This window comes from Monoraphidium neglectum (assembly GCF_000611645.1).
Source record: "Monoraphidium neglectum strain SAG 48.87 unplaced genomic scaffold scaffold00834, whole genome shotgun sequence".
NCBI lineage: Eukaryota > Viridiplantae > Chlorophyta > Chlorophyceae > Sphaeropleales > Selenastraceae > Monoraphidium > Monoraphidium neglectum.
Genome location: NW_014012794.1, coordinates 3,417 through 20,908, shown reverse-complemented (window position 1 = coordinate 20,908; position 17,492 = coordinate 3,417). Strand labels below are relative to the sequence as shown.

Below are 17,492 nucleotides of genomic sequence, written 5' to 3'. Positions count from 1 at the left end.
GGCCGAGGGCGTGGGAGGACGGGTGCCGCGGGGGCGGGGGCGTCCCAAAATGCTGGGGTATGGCACAGGGGCCTTGCCGCAGGAGTGGAGACAGACCAGCGTCCATCCTTGAGACCAGGGAGGCCATTTGGGCTGCAGGCGGGCAGCGCGCATTCGCACACCCTCGCTCCGCGGACGCGTGCGCGCGTGCTCGTGCACATGCACGTGCACGTGTGTGCGCGTGCACCTGCCCGCGAGCACACATGCCCCACGCCCTCCCGCCCACCCCACCCACCACACATTACTTCATACATACACCATCCATACAAGCGGCTGCACCCCAATCACCTGTTGTTCGCACGGTCGTCGATGATCGACACGCCCGCCGCCTTGGACAGCGCCTCCCTGGCCTCGTCCTCGGACACGGGGCTCTCGAACTCGAGGTTGATCGACTCCGCGTGGGCGCGCATCACGGGGACGCGCACGCAGGTGGCCGCGATCTTCACATCGGTGGTCTGCGGGGGCCGCGGCGGTTGCGGGGCCGGTAGCGGTCGGTCAGCGGCGTTCAGTATCCACACGACCAGGCCCCGTGTGTACGGTGCGCCGAGTGTGCTGAAAGAGTGGCAGGAAGCTTCCGGGCGTCGCGGGGCGGGGCTGCGTCCTCGCGGGCAACTCCCCGCTCGCCGGCAGACGCCGGGCCCCCCAAAGCGTGGCCGCAGTCTCTTCGCGCCGCGCCCCTTTATCGCGCACTCCACATCATGTAGACCAGCAACATCTTTCTGTACACACGCACACGCGCCCGCGCGCACACATGGACATGTACACACACAACCACATGTACATGCATGTGCGCACATGTGCGTGCACATCAACACACACACACACACACATATGCAAACACACACCTGCACACACACATGCCCACAAACACACACACACACACACACACACACGCGCGCGTGCCCAAACCATCCCCCCCTCACCCCCCAGATCTTCTTGGTCTCCTTGACCAGCTTGAGCTCCTCCTCATTGTACCCGACCTCGACGTCCATGCCGCTGTTGTGGCTGAACAGGTTGAACGCATACTGCAGCAACAACCAATCACGTTTTGCCCCCACAGGCGACGGGCGGGGCACAAAGGGTGGACGGGCTGTCAGAGCGCGGAAAGAGCGGGCTCCCGAGCAGGGCTCGCGTCGGGAGCGAGCGGCTGGGCTGCGGGCGGCCTCCTTGCCGGGCGGGCGGGCTGCACCCCCCGCTGGCAGGCGGGGCGCCGCCGGCTTGGCAGAGCACCTGCACCTTTGTGCCCCTGCCTCCCACATACGACGCCCCAACCCGCCGCAGCCAAGCCGTGAACATCCCGCCCCACCCCGCCGGCCCTGCGCCGCTGCAAGCGGCGCACCAAGCACGGGGGTCTGCGCCGACCGCTCCGCACGGCATGGCATATGCCGCGGCGCCTTCTGCCGTGCACAGCGCGCACAGCACGCACAGCGAGCCCACAGCAGGGCTGACCTGGTGGGGGAAGATCTGGGGGTTGGCGGGCTTGCCCTCCAGGACGTCCTTGGTCTGTGACCGCAGCTCCTCCATGGCGGCCGCGCCGGCGCCGGAGGCGGCCTGGTAGGTGCTCACAATCATGCGCTTCACCTGGAGGGTGAGCGGGGAGGGACAGGTGTGCGTGTGTGTGTTTGTGTGTGTGTGTGTGTGTGTGTGTGTGTGTGTGTGTGTGTGTGTGCACATGTGCAGCATCAATTGTGCAGGGTGTCGCGAATGTGACCCCATCCGTGCTGCCCTTTGCAACCCACAAAATCAGGCCCGCCGCAAACTTGGCCTCACGCGGCAGAATCGGCCGGCCTCAGGCGGCGCCCCGGCCGCCCAGGCGCCGCCATCCCCACACGCGCCCTACGCCCCTTCCCTCGCTGCCTCTAGCGACGCGCATGCGTCCCTGCTCGCAACCCCGACCAGTCACGGGCCGCTCCGCGACGGCGGCCTGAAAACCAAGTCGCCGCTTCTCGGCCCAACAGAGCCCTCGATTTCCCGCATCCCCGCAAGCAGGAGTCACCCGCCAACCTTGGACACCCGGTGCAGCGGCGTGACGGCCATGAGCGCGATGATGGTGGAGCAGTTGGGGTTGGCGATGATCGCGCCGCCGCCGCCGATCTTCACGTGCGCCATCGCCTCGGGGTTGACCTCCGGGATCACCAAGGGGACGCCCTCGGTCATCCGGAACGCGCTGCTGTTGTCCACCACCTGGGACGATTAATTTTTGGTTTGTTTTGGGGGGGGTGGTTTTCCGAGCTGGGCCGGGTGGAGGGCGCGTTGTGGGCATTCGAGGCGGCCGGGCCGCAGAGCCAGGCGGACGACGCCGACGCCCACGCGCGTGCGCGAGCGGGCGCGGGCGGCCCCGCACCACGGCGCCGGCCTTGGCGGCCACTGGGCCGAGCTTCTTTGATATGGAGCCGCCCGCGGAGAACAGGGCAATGTCCACATCGCCAAAGCTTTTTTGAGAACAGGGTGAAGGGTGGGGGTGGACAAGGAGGGGGTGCAGGGGTTTGAGCGGGACCGGAGGTGGGGCTGGGGGCGGGCCACCGGGACGGCGTGCTGGGTGGCAGCCTCGGCCCGCTTGAGTTGGTGTGCGGGGCGGAGGGGCGCCCGCGAGCCTTTGCTGCTGCACGCAAAATCCGCGACGCACCGCCCGCGCCGACAGCCGGCGGGGCGCCACTCGGCCGGGCGCTGCTGCGGGCGATGCGAGCCGCTGCGCCGCCCACTGCAGGCAAGCCGCCGCCGCCGCCTCCGTGAGCGCCAGTGAGTCGGGCCCCCGCCGCCGCGCTGCGACGCCTTAGCCCCTGTTCCTGCGCCGTTGCGATTGCGCCACTGCTGCCCTCAAAAGCATGGCAACATCCCCGACCCCCACACCTGTTCTCCGTCAGCTCCTCAATAGTGTAGGTCTCCCCCTCAAACTCCTGCTGCTTGCCCGCAGACCTGGGGGTGTCGCATGGCGGGTGCAGATGTGCGACAGCTTGCATGCATGGGGTGCAAATTCAGTTGATGCCGGCACGCGGCTGCCAGGGACGCAGTGTGTCGCAGGCACCACAAGGGAGCCAAAGGGCAACCAACGAGTGACCCTGAGGCTGGGCAGACCAGCTCAGCTCGGGCGACGCGCGCCGTCGGCGCAGCGACACAGGGGATGCCGCACGGCTGCTGCTGCGGCTGGTAGTTGCAGCTTACAGCATCTGCATGGGTCCACAACGCCTGTATGGGCTCGGCGACGCGCTTGCCAAGTGCATGGCCCGGCAGTTGTGCGACGCCTCGCGCGCCCTTGCATGCGGCGGCGCCTGCATGAGCATGGCCCATGCAACACTCCATCTCTGCCAGTGATGCTGCCGACGCTAATGCTGCCACAGCTTCCGCTGCCGCTGCCGCTGCCGCTGCCTCTGCTGCTTCAATTGCCGCTACTGATATTGTATCAAACCAATGGGCGAGCCGAGGCGGTGGTTTCAAACATTATGAAACCACCGCCAGGTCATCTTAGCCGAACCCTGGCCCACCCGACCACCGCCACCCACCTGGCGCTGGCCAGGAGCTTGATGCTGCTGTATGGGAAGTTGCGCTCATGCAGGACCTGCGAGGCGGCGGCGCCGATGCAGTGATGCAGCGAGTGCCGCAGGGCGGGGCGATCGAGCCGGATACAGCGGCGCAGCGGCGCACCGTAAGGAACTCCTGCCCGACCGCGCCGGTCACGCCCACGACGGCGATGCGGGGACCCTTGGGGTCCTTGGCCGCCTGCACGGATACCACACGTGCCCTGCTGCCCCGGATGCCAGCGCTGACGCGCATTTGCCGCTGAGCGAGCTGCATTTTGGCGTGCCGGCTGCGACCACTATGCAATCGGGGCCACTGATTGTACCTTAACTGTCACCCTGAAAAGGAAAGAGGCAGGATACAATCACGACATAAGTCGGGCCGCGGTTGGTGTGGCTTTGTGTCCCCTGTGCTCCCGTCGAGCCAGCAGCATGTGTGTGGGGGAAGGTGTGATCGTCCGGCAACAAATTTGTAGCCCGTTATAATTGACGGTCGCTTTCTCGGAGTCGTAGGCAGGCAGCGCTGACGAAATCAGTACGATGACATTGCTTGACCTAGCAGCGAACACGGTACATTTGGCCGAATCACGAGTGGGTGTTCTTGTGAATTTATTTTCAGTCATATGTTTTGTTGCTGAAGCGGATTGCTAGTGCATCGAGAGCAGGGCGCACACCCTGAGCGACCGCTGTCAAACGGTTCAATGCTGCTTGCCGCAGCTGAATTTCCTAGCCCCAGGTGCGGGCTGGCGGGGAAACACAGCTTCCGCATGTGCCCCTAGTCCCACATGCCTGCTGCCTTCTGCCTTCTGCCCACTGCCCTCCATTGCTACCCGCCCCCTGTAACGACAAACTGCACGGAGCGGTGTTGCCCGAGCACAACGCTGGTCGTCATTACTGCGGCTGTACTTGCATGGCCGTGGACGACAAGGGGATTGTGGGACATGCTTGCATTTCATGCGCAGCGGCAACACCTTGGTTATATGAAGGCCGGCCGCAAGCCGCCAGGCACCGACCTGATGGACATACGTAGCACATGCATCAGTTGGCACGAGCGCACAGTGTTTGGGGTGACCCCAGGCGTTGTGAACCCTCCGTGTCCGCTGGCAAAGAGCCAGCAGATGACAAGGCCTGCTTCCTGCGCGCCATCGCGTGCAGCAGGTTTATGCGACGCCGACGCAGCTGCTGCACCCGGCGTATGCAAAAAACGACCACATTTGGCCTACTGCGGTGCAAGTGCGTGTGGGCAGCGCCTGACAGCGGCCCTGACCAATGGACAATCACGGCATGAAATTGCTGGTATGACGAGCAACACGACTCCTTGCACAGGAGAGGTCCTGAAAGAAAGGGGCCCACAGAATCTGTAGTGCCGTTGCAATTGTTGAACTTGCAGGTGAGTCATTCAGGATGCATGCTGAATTGCCGCTTGGCCAGCGGCTGCAAAGCCCTGTTGCACTTGCACACGTGCAGATGACCTCACATGCAAAGTCACTCAATCATTCCTGAGTGCAGCTGCTTCCTATTGCGCGGCCGCAGCCGCGGCCGCCGTCTGCCCTGCTGCCTGCGCCGCCGCCGCCGCCGCCGCCGTCGCCGCCGCCGCCGCGTCGCCCCCATGCTGCAGCTGCGCCCTCCGCCGGTCCAGCGCCGCCAGCGTCTGCCCCAGGCTCGGCATGTAAGGCCAGGACGACACCAGCAGCCGCACCAGCTGGTCTGGCTGCAGGAGCAGCGGCTCGGTGGAGAGCAGCACCAGCACCGGCAGCAGGCGCCGCTGCTCCTCCCGCAGGCTCCAGGCCAGGCGGCTATCGGCGCTCTGAAGGACGCCCGGGTCGGCCGGGGCAGAGGCGGCGAGGAGCGAGAGGCGAACGCGGTCGCGGCGCAGGGCGGCGGCGCGGGGGCGCCACCACTGACTCAGCATGGCGAACTGCAGGTCCTGGATGGGTCGGCCGCAGATTCAGAACGAGGTGTTGTGTGGTGATTTCTTTGTCAGCTGGCAGAGGGTCGGCAGCAACACTGGCGAGCTAAAATAGAGCGCTGACACGTGCGTAGGTACGCAAGTGGGTGAGGCAGGGGCATTTTGGGTTGCAGGCGGCCCCCTCGAACCGTTGTGCACGCCGCGGCATGTTGCTGACATCAGGCGCTATGCATGGGCGTCAACTCAAACACTGAGATCGCAACCAGCACGTTTGCGCCTTTCGAATCACGGCTCATCACCTGCTCTGGGGTGAGAGCGAGGGGAGGCGGCGACTGCATCCCACCTGGGGTCAAGGTGCGGGCAGGGGGCATTGGCAGCAGTGTGCACTTATGTGGTTGCAGTTGCTGCACCAACCGTGCCCACAGGGACCATGTGCGAAGCATGTGTAGGCTGTGAAGCACGCATGCAGGATCCATGGGGTGCGTGGTAGCCTTGTACCAGTCATGCTGTGCGGGTGAAAATGCCTGCACACACAAGAGTGGGCTGCTTCTGGCATTGAGTCCCCACTCAGATATCAGGACCACAAAATTTGTGGTGCTGCCGCGCCAGACCCGCCGCCCATTTTGAGACGGGCACCGCCACGCTTTCGCCGGTGATCATGTTGGAGCCCGCCGCCTCAAAGAGCCAGTGGCTGCCGTTTATGTAGCCCCCAATCGTCACAGCGGCCAGGATATGAACCCTCTGTGATGAACAATTGCAAGCGGCGATCCGGGTCAGATGATCAAATCACACACGACACTGCGCAGTGTTAGTTGTGGCACAGTCGGTCAGAAGCCAACAGCAGATCGTGTCCAGCCCGCGACCTTGAGCACCGTCACGCTTCCTCCGGCATAAAGATGTTGGTGCCGCCACGCACATGTGCCACCTCATCAGAGCTGGTGTTGCCATGCATGGCCTGCGGCACCTGCATCGCCTGCACAGCCAGCACCCCGACCGAGTCTTTCCACCACTGCCTAAACTCCGAAGGGCAGGCGTGAGCGCGCCGCGCCGTGGCGATGCTGGAGGGTCCACCAAAGGGTTGGTCGGGGGGGGAGGGGGTTGTGGAGATGGATGGCAGAGACGCTCTAAGGGTTGCAGAGAGTGAGCGGTCCCACGCAGATTGTGCAGACCTCGGGGTGTGACGGGCGTGTCAGTGGGATGTTGCGGGCTACCGGCGGTGCTTGCATTCCACCAGCCCCATGTCCTGCACGCAAGCGCACGCACGCATGCACGCACGCACGCACACACTTACACACGCGTGCGCGCGCGCACGCACACACACACACACACACGCACACTACTTGTCCCCCCACCTCAACATAAAAGTCTCCAGATCGGTACCAACCGCCCCTGGCAGGCCCTCCGGCGGCAGAGCAATGTCCTGCCCTTGAAATGTCACTCGGCTGGCGCGTGCGCTGGTGCTGTTGCCTGGGGATACGCTCCTTGCTGCTGCTCCTGCTACCCTTACTGTCCTGTCTGCTTGAGCTGCCGCTGGTGCCGCCGCTCCTGGCGGCGCAAACGACGCCGCCAACATCGGCTGCGGCAGCGCCGCCGCTTCCGTTGCTGCTGCTGCTGCTGCTGCTGCTGCTGCTGCTGCTGCTGCTGCTGCTGCTGCTGCTGCTGCTGCTGCTGCTGCTGCCCGCTCTCCAGGCGGGCCGCCGAGGCTGTCCTGCCCACTGGTGCCACACGGGCACGCGCACAAGCGGGGCTGTCCCTCGCCCCCGTTCTGGTCGTCCCCTGGCAGCGCGCCCCCGCCCGAGCCGCCGCATCTCGTCAGCTGCAGACTCATCAGGCGCCCGAAAATCGCCTCCAGCGAACTCGCGCCCTCCTGCCGCTCGCCGTTGCGTGCCGGATCTCCGTCGCCCGTGTCGAGGCCGGCGGCCGCAAGCGCGTTGGTGAGGGAGCACAGGCGGCCGATGATGCGGTGGTGGGCCTGAGCGCGTGCCTGCCGGCGCCTCTCGTTGCCCATCTGCTGCTGGACTGCAAGCAGACCTGCCTGGGCGTGATCTGCGATAGATGCATTAGGGAGGCGTAGCATGAGGTTGCGGGCGCGAGGCTTGGGGCATGGGGATAGGGGATAGGGGCGGAGGGTGCGGCAAGGTGGTGCGAAGGGGGATGAGGGAAGCGGGGCGCGGATGGACGGCAAGGGGGTCATCTGGGAGGTGGGTGCATGCACGCACGGCCCATGTGAAGAGGTGCAACAAGGGCGACAGCTGTGATGTGTGGGCGGTATACAGGTTGCCCTGCTCATCTCGACGGACACCCCAATGCCGTCCAGGTTGGTTCACCTAGGGTGCTGAGTAGCTTGCTTCTCTTCCTGTTAGTGTCCCGCTGGCTGGCGGGGCCGCTACGCACCGTGATGGGTGGCGCAGCTCCATCCCCTCCCTCCATGCTCAGCCTGCTTGCTCAGACCAAACCCTGCGGCCTGGGCAGGTTGCCGGCTGGATCCAGGTCCCTCCAAGCCCGGGTAGGCGTCACGCGATCGAAAAATTATTCCTCAACGGGCTTCCGCGCATGCGTGATGGGTGATTCTGGCCCGTCTGCGCATTGCCTTCACATGTGATACCGTATGCTGAGTTCAGGGATGCACGTGCAAGCGACCTTGGCCTGTTGCTGCGCTGAGACAAGATGTCAACCGCAGCCACTGACCGTGAGTCAACCATGTAGCAGTGACCACGGGCAATCCCGGGCACCAGCTTTTCAACGCAACCTCATAGCAACCTGACAAGGTGATGTATGTCTGAGCCGGTCTGATTTTGGTGGCGGGGTGCCCAGCGCACCAGGTCGCTCAAAGTGCGGACAATGTGTAATCGATTTGCCGTGTTACCCGCGCAGCCCCAGCCAGGAGGCACTGCAGGATGAGAGCTGCAGCTTCCACAGCTCGTGTGAAAAATTACTGCAGACAGTTAAAAGAGGCTTTTAACTGTCTTTATTCAAAAGAGGCTTTTTATCTACTGTATCAACGAGTTCTTGTGGAACGGATACGCGCAGGGAAACCCCACTCGTTGAGCACTCTGCTGCTGAAGTACCTCACACTTTCCACTCCTGCCGGTGAGGCAGTGACGGCCGTCGACGACCCCAAGGTAGTTGAGGTATACTTTCATTAGATCTATAGTATCAAGCAAATAATAGGGTGTGTGGGTGCCCTCTGGTTTGTTCGCGGTCAGCCGGCATGCACGACACCACCAGCTGTTGGCGCGGCCTAGAAGTCGTCTCATCTCAACTACGCAAAATACTTCAGCAATAGCTATACAGGGAAATCAGTACAATCTGGCTGAAGAAGGGTGCCTGACAACACATGGCCGAGGGCTGTTGTGCGTGCGCCGCGCTGCGCCCATGCAAATACTGTTGAACCACACGGGGGACATATCAGGCTGCTGGGAGCAGCTTGCAGGGTGGATGGTGCACTGTAGGCGTACTTATCAGAGCGGGTGCAAGCACGCGCTGCTGCAACAATCCTCGGGCTGAAGTTTCAAGTGAAATGGGAGGTGGTTGCCCGGCAGCTTGTGCAGCAACCCAAGTGACGCGGCCTCACACGCCCTGCTGCTGCCGCCGCCGGCGTAGAGTGATCCGTCGTCCCGCTTCACTTACGGCATGCCCTCGCACGCCGGCCCGCGCATGCAGCTGGTGCCACGAGAGGTGCTGCGCGGGAAGTCACGGCCGGTCATGCAGCTGTGAATGGTGCGCGGCGCCATTCCACTACACGAGCTGCATGCGATAAACGCAGCTGGGCGTTGACCTACGGCACAACTTGCTTGTGCGACGGGCCACTTTGCCATGATGATCGCGGTCGGGCTGTGCCAATGCAAACCACCCGAGTCGCCAGCGCCGCTGGTCCTGTTGCCTACGGAGGTGCGTACGGTGTTGTTTATGCTGCAAACAGAGGAACTGATTGTGAAATGTGTGGGACTCAGCTGCGCTTTGAACGTCAAGACCTGGCTTCTGTTGAATGCTGCCGGCTGTACGTTGGCAGACTCCAGTTGCATGTGGCTGAACACGGGCGGGACAGTCACCGGAGTACGGTGCGATCAACAGACAACGCATCAATTAGGGCGGTGATCGCACACTGCTGCGAAGTAGCTGACTGACTGTGGTGGGCGGGATTGGCGGTGTGCAACGGCCTCCGCGCTGATTGCTGACATGCTGGACAGCACAGGATCGCTTTGATCTGCTGTAAATGATGAGGTAGTGGTCATGCCTGACTATGACAGTGCTATGGGTGCATCAGGCAGCACTTGACAGCAATCTGCGCATGCTGCTGCCGCCGCTCCATGCTGCTCGTGCTGTTGCTGATGAGGGTGCGAACACTCGGATCCGGGGTGGGGCAGCATTCACGGGCTAGCTGGCGGCATAGAGGATGTGTGCACGAGCCATCTGAGCGCTGGGGCATCGCGTAAAGCCACGGACCGCAACGGCAGCGTGATCTGGCGGCCGGGCCTGGCTCAGTCCAAAGCTGCATGACCTCTCGTGACCCTATCTCAATCACAGGATCCGCGTATGCTTCTTGAGGTTGCCGGTGATTCGCTGCGGCATCAAGTATGGCCTGGGTGCGCGCAGCGATCTGCCCTGAGCGTGTGCTCTCTCTACCGTCCCACCTGCTTGGCCCGAGCCCGCATGCTGATGATCCTGCAGGAGCCCACGTGCGTTGAACACGGGGAGTTTGGAGGAGCCGAGGAGCGCAAGCGCTGGCCTCAGCCTGCCAGAAATTCAACCCTGGAGCACCCCCGTAGGAGCCTCCCGCCACAGGCACCCACGACGTGCAAGGTGGGCAGCCTGCGACGAGCGGGTGGCCTGCATGATCACCACCACACTCGGGTCAGGTAAGTATGAAGAAGCACAGGGCGCGCGCGCATTTGTAGCGTGCTGTTCGCGCCCGCACGCCTGCCAGCTTCGCCGCGGGTCCGGCTTCCAGAGCTGTTCCAGAGTCTTCCAGGGGAGTGCGCTGGCTCGTTTGGCTTGCCGGAAGGCTCTGAGCGTTGCAACCCGTGCAAGAGGCGACACCACCGCCGCAGACTGCTGTCTAGCGCGGCCGGGCGCGGGATTGCGACACTGGCACGGCCCCCAGCTGTTTGCTGCTCGCGCTTTGCGCAACCACCCCGAGACGGCGGCCACTGCCCCGTGCACATGCAAATCCAGCGGCCTTGTTACAGCCCGACGTCCTCATCACCACCACTCAAATCTATGGGGATCGCATCAGCCTCTGCCGCGCGCTCCAGCACAAACCCGGCCAGCCCCATCTCCGGCCGCGGCGCCGGCACCACCACCCACGGCTCCGCCGGCCCCGCCGAACCGCCCTCAAACCGCCAGGTGTAACGCCGCGCCAGCAGCGCCAGCAGAAGCTTCAGCTGCAGCAGCATCAGCGGGCGCCCGACGCACGCGCGCGCCCCCTGGCCGAACGGCGAGCCGGCGCCCTCGTCCCCTGCAGCCGCCGCAGCCGCCGCGGCCATCGGGCACCCGCCGCCGCCGCCGCCGCCATCCGGCGCTGGCGAGTCGGCGGCCGCCGCGTCACCTCGGAGCCACCTGGATGGATCGAACTCGTCCGCGTTGTATTTGAGGACACCGCTGCCTGTGTGGCACCACACGCGCCAGCCCTTGGGTATGCGGCGGCCCCTCAGCTCAAAGTCCTGGGTTGCCCTGCATGGGTGCGGCGTTCAAAAATTTGAAAGTTGAGAGCAGCAGGGGACGCCCAGTTTTGCACATTTGGGATCAGCTAGCGACATGCGCGCGGGAGGCGGCGGGGCCAGCCTGCCGCTCAAGGGCAGCACCCGAGCAGACGCAGGGACCGCAGCCACTGCCCAGACACGCGGAAACCGGTGAGGCCTAGTGAGCCGGCTGGCCAGCAACAAAGCCCGCCGCGCCGCCCCGCCCCGCGCCCGGCCGCCGCTCACAGCCGGAAGATCGCCGGCACCACCGGCGTGATCCGCAGCGCCTCCCGCGCCACCGCCTCCGTGACCGGCATGCCCTCCAGCGCCGCGGCGCCCAGCGCCGCGCCGCGCGCCGCGACGACGCGCCGCTGCTCGTCCCGCAGCGCCGCCCACCACCCGCCGCCGCCGCCGCCGCCGTCCGAGCCTGTCGGCTCCAGGTGTTGGAACAGTTTCACAAACGTGGGCCCGGCCCCCACGTTCCCAAACAGGCACGCCACCAGCCCATCAAGGAGCTCCCCATCTGACACGCCCGCCCCCTCCGCCGCCCGCACCAACGCGTCCGCCGCGCCGCCCGCCCCGGCCCCGCCGCCGCCGCCGCCGCCGCTCCTGCGTGCGCGCGCCGCGGCGAGCTCCGACGCATACTTGGACAGCAGCGCCCGCCGCGCGCGCAGCGCCCTGCTGTAAGCGGTGAACGGCAGGTCGATCATCGGCGGCAGGAAGCCGCCGGCCAGATCCGCCGCCAGCCGGCCGCGCTCGAGGCACTCAGACAGGAACGCCGCCGCCTCCGGCGCGGGCAGTTGCGGCGCCGCGGCGGCGGCGGCGGAGGGGGGCGCGGCGGCGGCGCTCGCCTCGCTGGCGTCGTCGGAGGCGGCGGCGCCGAACAGGGCAGCGTTGAAAGTTGCGCTAGCCAGCAGGTCGCACAGCGGCAGCGCCTGCTTGGATGCAGCGACGCCGCCCAGCACGGCCGCCGCCGCCGGGCCGGGCCCGCCGCCCCCGGCCCCCGGTGCCGCCGCCGCCTGCGCGTCCGCCCACGCGGCGAGCACGGCGTCCATCGCGCGCGCGACCGCCCGCGCGCGCGCCGCGATGGCGCGCTCGCCGAGGGCCCGCAAGAACGGCGCCTTTACCTGGGCCTGGCGCGGCTGCGGCAGCACGTTCAGGGAGGAGGGGCCGACGAGGGCGGCGGTGCCGGCCGGCCACCATGACTCGACCAGCCGGCCGTCCGAGGCAAGGACTGAGCGGACGTCCTTGTCGTCATACACCATGACTGTGGGGCCTGGATTACGCATCACAGGTCGCAGGTCGCGGTGTGGCAGGGCGCGCGCGCGCTTTCGTATGTTTGTCGAACCTCTGTTGGCCACGCCGTGGAGCGGGGTCGAGCTCCATTCAGAAACACTGGGCGTGCGACTTCCGTCCTGCCTGCAGTGACGCTTGCCATCGGCGGGCCGTCCTGCCTGCGTTCTCCTATTGGCCCTCCGTCCTGCCGCCGCTGGGATGGGTGCTACGGCTGGCGTGCGGGGGCGGCGCGTTCTGATCAGACTGTGCGGCCGGCTCACCCCCGAGGATATTGGTTTTCCAGAGGGGCCCGTATTTTTGGGTGCGCTCCGCGCCGAACGAGTTGCCTGCGATAACAATACACGCGCGCTGCTCGTGAGTGCGGGCCATCCTGCGAGCCGCCGGATCGTTGCTCTCTTCAAGATCTGTGGCGGCGACAGCCGCGGCGGCGGAGGAATGCCCAACCAGGCACGTATGCGTGCAGCTTCACGCCGGGTCATGCAAGGCGCCGCTCACCGTCTTTCAACAGGGCAAGAGTCTCGCCGACGACCGGCAGGCCCATTGAGCCCTCCGGCAGCGGAAGCGACTGGAGCGTAGCGGCCGTGGCGTTGGCGCCGCCCCCGCCACCGGCTTCCGGCGTGGCGCGGGGTCGCACTGCATGGGCCGCTCCGTGCTGAACACTGGGTGGGGGCGCATGGCGCCGACCGGGCTGGCGCCCACCCGGCATCAGGCGGGCCTGCATGCTGTTTCCTATTTCTTATCTACAAACTATATTGTACCGGGAGCGAGTTGGGGTTCGGTAATTGGTTCACAGCTTGAGATATTGCGAGATCATACAGTACGGTCCCTGAGCTGACATTTTGATATCAAAATCGGTCGCATTCAGATACGCATTAGCATCAAAACACGTTCACCACCGGAGCAGCCAGGCATATGCTGCTGCTTCAGCACCTTGCACTCGCGCTGCGGCGGTGCCCCTCTGTCGCCGCCGCCGCCGCCGCCGCTGCCACGGGCAAGCAGCTCGCTAAGCCACAGCAGCGGCCCTTCAGCACCTACATCCCAGATGTTGTTAAGCAGGCCTTTGAGTCTGCGCCCTTTGAGGCCGCGCTGATCCACGGCGCCGGCCGCGGGCTGGTCGCGACGAGGGCGCTGTCGCAAGGCGACCTCATCCTATCAGAGCGGCCCTTCGTCTGCACGCCGACCCCAGAGCACCGGAGCAAGGTGATGGGGGTTCTCGTGTCGTGCCACAACGCTGCTTCACATAACGGGTGGTAGCAGGAGCAGCCCTGAACACACAAGAGCCAGCAGTTTGCGATGCAAGTCGTGCTCAGGGCCCCACACGGCGGCTGGGTCAACAGCCAAGCGTATGTTTGACTGGGGAGGTGAGGCGGCGCAGGCTCATGCGCGGCAGCTGCCTGCACACCCCCCCCCCCAATTTGGCCCAGGTGTGCTACAACTGCCTCTCAGCCCTGCCCCTTGACGCCAGCAGTGACGCCAGCGGAAGCGACGGCAGCAACGCGGGCACCAGCTTGTGCCAGTCCCTGCCCGCCGGACGTCTGGGCGCAAAGTTCTGTGGCGCCGCGTGCCTGGAAGAAGCACGCGGAAGCTTCCTCGAATTTGAATTGAGATCGGACCTGTCGGCGCTCGACGAGTACTGCGTCCGCAACGGCGAGCGCTTTCCCCTGCTGGCGGCTCGGCTGGCGCTGATGCTGCTGCAGCGGGCGGCGCGCGGCGATCGAGAGGGCGGCGGCAGCAGCAGCAGCAGCGGCGGCGATGGCGGCAGCAGCAGCAGCGGCGGCGGCGGCAGCGGCAGGGGTCCCGACCTCGGAATCGGTGCGGCTCAGGGAGCGTGGCAGATTCAGGAAGCGGCGCCGCCGGGGCCCCTGGCTGAACTGGGATTCCTGTGCTACGCCAACGTGGGGCTACCGCCGCCCCAGCCGTGGCAAGAGTCGTTTGAGCTGCTGAGAAAGGGAATCTCAGGGCGGGCGCCGGCAGCTGACGGAGGCGGCGCGGGCGCCGACGAGGCCCGCGCTGTGGAGGCGGCGGCGGCGGCGCTCGACCTTGAATGGTGGGTACGGTGCGCTTGCCGGGTGCGTGGTGCCTTCAAGGAAGAAAAGCAGGGGAAGCTGCTGTCGCGCACGCCGGCCCTCCCTGTGGCGGTCCTTGGAGCCTGCCACCTGCATCATTATTGTCGCCGTGCTGCCGTCAGTGACACCCGCCGCACCGCCAGCGGCTGCAAGTTGCCAGTCGCACCCCCCGGCTGCCGGCCATGCACGCACGCGCAGCGTCGTAGCGTGGCAGGCTCGTTTAAACGTGCCCGCCAGCCGGACCCTCCTTGTTGACCCACTCACCCGCGGGACCGCGGCGCGCAGGTACACGGCCGTGCTGGCGCGGCTGCACCTCAACACATTCCGGGTGGACTGCGTATTCCCAATCGACTTCCAGGTGCGGGGGGAGTGGAAAAGAGGGAGGGTCAGGGCGCGGCTTGGAGGGGAGGAGGCGCCCGAGCTTTTCGGGGGGGGGGGGGACGGATGAGGGGCCGGCCACTGTGGTGCTGCACCGCCGGCCGGTCAAGTAACTGAGTGAGCTGCCGTCCCTCAGGCAATGAGAGCGTGGGGTGTGGGGGTTGCGAAGCGCACTGCTCGCTGACTGTGTCTCCTGGACTTGTGCCGCCTGCTGGGCGTGTTGGCGGCGCGGGTCCCACCGTCGCCGCCCGGCCGGCCCTGCCGCGCCCCAGGACTTTGCTGCTGCCGCGAGGGCGGCAATCGTCGCTGGCGGCTCCATCAGCGGCTCGGCCCTGTACTTGGTGAGTGAGCGGCGCGGGGTGCGTTACGGGCGCGCGCACGTATTTGTGTCAGAGACTGTTTGCTGGCGTGCACGCCAGGCGGGTGGACTGGGCGGTCGATCAATGGACGAGTCACCTTTCAGCCCGTCGGCTTGCTGGCTTGCGTGCTGTCAACATCTGGCAAACTCTGCAGTCCAAGGTACGTGACAGCCCACCTTGTACAACTGCCCGGCGAACGAAGTAAGCAGCGCCGCGGCGGCCCCCCCCCACCCCACCCCCCCTGCAGGTCGCGGCGCTGCTCAACCACTCGTGCGAGCCAAATGTCAACGTCGCGTGGCCTCGCAACGACGGACGGGTGCGCACGCACGGCTGACGCGCGCTGGGAAACTTGCGCGCCGCCCGCGGCTGGGGCACGGTTGGAGCGAGCAATTGCCTCTGTGCTAGTGCACGGCCTCCCCTGGCGTTTTGCGGGTGAAACGGGCATCAAACTCGTCACACGATATTGGCATGCGAGAATGATTCAACGCTGCCGGCGCCGCGGTTCGCCGGTACCTCCTCCCACGCAGGCGGTCTTCACGGCCGCGCGCGACATCGCGCCCGGCGAGCAGCTGGCCATCACCTACACCGACTCGTCCCAGGCCGTCGCCGAGCGGCGCGCGCACCTGCTGACGTCATACGGCTTCGAGTGCGGCTGCCAGCTGTGCACGGAGCAGCTGGCGGCGTAGCCGCCGGGCGGCGGTTGCTGATGCTGCGGCCCGGCGTGACTGGCCACATGCTACAGAGTACAGTGCCAAGGTCCAGATTAAGTGGTGGTATCTCCGGGCGCCTATTGATTGATTGCTTCTTCTGTGTTCATTGGGCATCATTTGGCGTTCAAGTGCATAGCGCCTGTCCCTGCCCCTGATTCACGTGTCAATTCAACCCAACTCTGCTGCTGGCAGCTCAAAGGCAAGTTACTGCTCAGCCACGCCAGGCCTTGGGGGTCTGCACACACAGCTGAGTTTCAAGGGCAGCGCGGCTGCTTTTTCCAGCAACTAGCGCTGACCTTGAATTAAGGCAATTGAATATGAAGTGAGCAAATGAACGACCAAGCAAAACAATGATCGGCAGCAGGCTGTCGGATTGGACGGAAGGCGTACAGCCATGCATCACAGGGCGCCGGCAGTGGCCTGCCCCTGTTCGGCGCCCAGCGCAATCACCCGAGTGCCATTGATGCCAGAGACGCGCAGGATGGCGGCGCCGCCCCTGCTGCCGTTCGCGCTGCTGTAAACGCCCGCACCTTCGCTGCTGCCGGCGCAATCGCCGCCGCTGCCGCTCGCGTCAGCTGTGAGCTCGGGCCCTGGTATCGCGGCTGCTGCCGCCGCCACCACGGGCGTCGTCGCTGTTGCTGCTGCTGCCGCAAGGGGAGCTGCAGACGGGAGTGCGTTTATCCCTTGGATCACTGCCTGCTCCCATAGCTGCTGCTGCGGCCAGTGCTGCTGCTGTGGCAGATGCAGGTTCTGCTGCTGCTGCTGCTGCTGCTGCTGGTGCTGCCAAAGCTGCTCGTTGCCCGATTGTGCGAAGTGTGAGGACAGCTCCAAGGTTGGCCATTCCGCGGCCTCCGCCGCTCTTAGGGCGCCCCCTGCATCTGCCAGCAGCCGCAGCACCGCCTCACGCGCGCCAGCCGCCGCCGTTCCTGCGCCCGGCCCGCCGGCCAGCAGCAGCGGCGCGAGCGCGCGTCGCGGCGCGCGCAGCGCTGCTGCGAGGGCGGGGTCGCCGCCCTGCTGCTGCTGCTGCTGCCTCTCGGCGGCGCCCAAAAGCGCGTCGACGAGCGGCGCCACGTCTTGCAAGCCGCCGGCGTGGGCGTCCGCGGGCGGGCCGGCCAGTGTGGAAGCTGCAATGAGGAGATCCTGGGAGGAGCACTCTGCAGCCCGCCCCACCAGCAGCTTCGCCGCGGCCCTCGCCAGCCCCTCGCCGCCACCACCGCCGGCCCGCAGGGAGCACCCCAGCCGCACCGCCGCGGCGAGCTGCGGGCCGGCCGCGGCGGGCAGACGGGCGCGCAGCTGCTGCGCGGCCGCGCGCGAGAGGTCGGCGCCGCAGACGCCGGCGGCGCCGCAGGGGCCGCCGGGCGCGGCCGTCAGCAGCGCAAGGAGCTCGATCGTCTGCTGCAGCCCAAACAAGGCAAGGTGCGCTAGCGCCTCCTGCGCCACCCCGCCCGCCGCCCTTGCGTCCCGCGGCGGGGCCGGCGCCGCCGCCCCCGCCGCCGCGACGTGGCAGCGCAGCAGGAGCAGCAGCGCGCGCGGCGGGGG

General features: G+C 66.2%; 5 protein-coding genes across 5 annotated transcripts in view; 1 reads left to right on the top strand and 4 right to left on the bottom strand.

Annotated features, from left to right (window-relative positions):
* Positions 1 to 323: 323 nt before the first annotated feature.
* MNEG_5537 (aspartate-semialdehyde dehydrogenase) lies at positions 324 to 3,831 on the bottom strand (the record flags this gene model as incomplete). The annotated part of the gene is made up of 9 exons (XM_014045991.1): positions 324 to 494; positions 963 to 1,064; positions 1,489 to 1,620; positions 2,044 to 2,223; positions 2,384 to 2,471; positions 2,890 to 2,955; positions 3,115 to 3,183; positions 3,540 to 3,595; positions 3,682 to 3,831. The coding sequence occupies 9 exons, from the start codon at positions 3,829 to 3,831 to the stop codon at positions 324 to 326; spliced, it is 1,014 nt and encodes a 337-aa protein (XP_013901445.1).
* Positions 3,832 to 5,070: 1,239 nt separating this feature from the next.
* MNEG_5536 (hypothetical protein) lies at positions 5,071 to 5,466 on the bottom strand (the record flags this gene model as incomplete). Its single annotated transcript, XM_014045990.1, has 1 exon — positions 5,071 to 5,466. The coding sequence occupies one exon, from the start codon at positions 5,464 to 5,466 to the stop codon at positions 5,071 to 5,073; it is 396 nt and encodes a 131-aa protein (XP_013901444.1).
* Positions 5,467 to 10,646: 5,180 nt separating this feature from the next.
* Positions 10,647 to 12,409, bottom strand: MNEG_5535 (cytochrome P450, CYP85 clan; the record flags this gene model as incomplete). The annotated part of the gene is made up of 2 exons (XM_014045989.1): positions 10,647 to 11,136; positions 11,391 to 12,409. 2 exons carry the CDS (start codon positions 12,407 to 12,409, stop codon positions 10,647 to 10,649), a joined length of 1,509 nt encoding a protein of 502 aa, XP_013901443.1.
* A 943-nt stretch (positions 12,410 to 13,352) lies between these two features.
* On the top strand, positions 13,353 to 15,929 carry MNEG_5534 (putative protein lysine methyltransferase SET5; the record flags this gene model as incomplete). The annotated part of the gene is made up of 6 exons (XM_014045988.1): positions 13,353 to 13,640; positions 13,865 to 14,487; positions 14,792 to 14,864; positions 15,157 to 15,225; positions 15,491 to 15,559; positions 15,771 to 15,929. The coding sequence occupies 6 exons, from the start codon at positions 13,353 to 13,355 to the stop codon at positions 15,927 to 15,929; spliced, it is 1,281 nt and encodes a 426-aa protein (XP_013901442.1).
* Positions 15,930 to 16,352: 423 nt separating this feature from the next.
* The window catches only part of MNEG_5533 (hypothetical protein), a gene marked incomplete at both ends in the record, with an annotated part of 4,486 nt that continues 3,346 nt past the window's right edge, over positions 16,353 to 17,492 (bottom strand). Inside the window, one exon of the mRNA XM_014045987.1 lies at positions 16,353 to 17,348. Coding sequence (XP_013901441.1) covers positions 16,353 to 17,348 — 996 coding nt within the window. The remainder of the gene's footprint in view (positions 17,349 to 17,492) is intronic.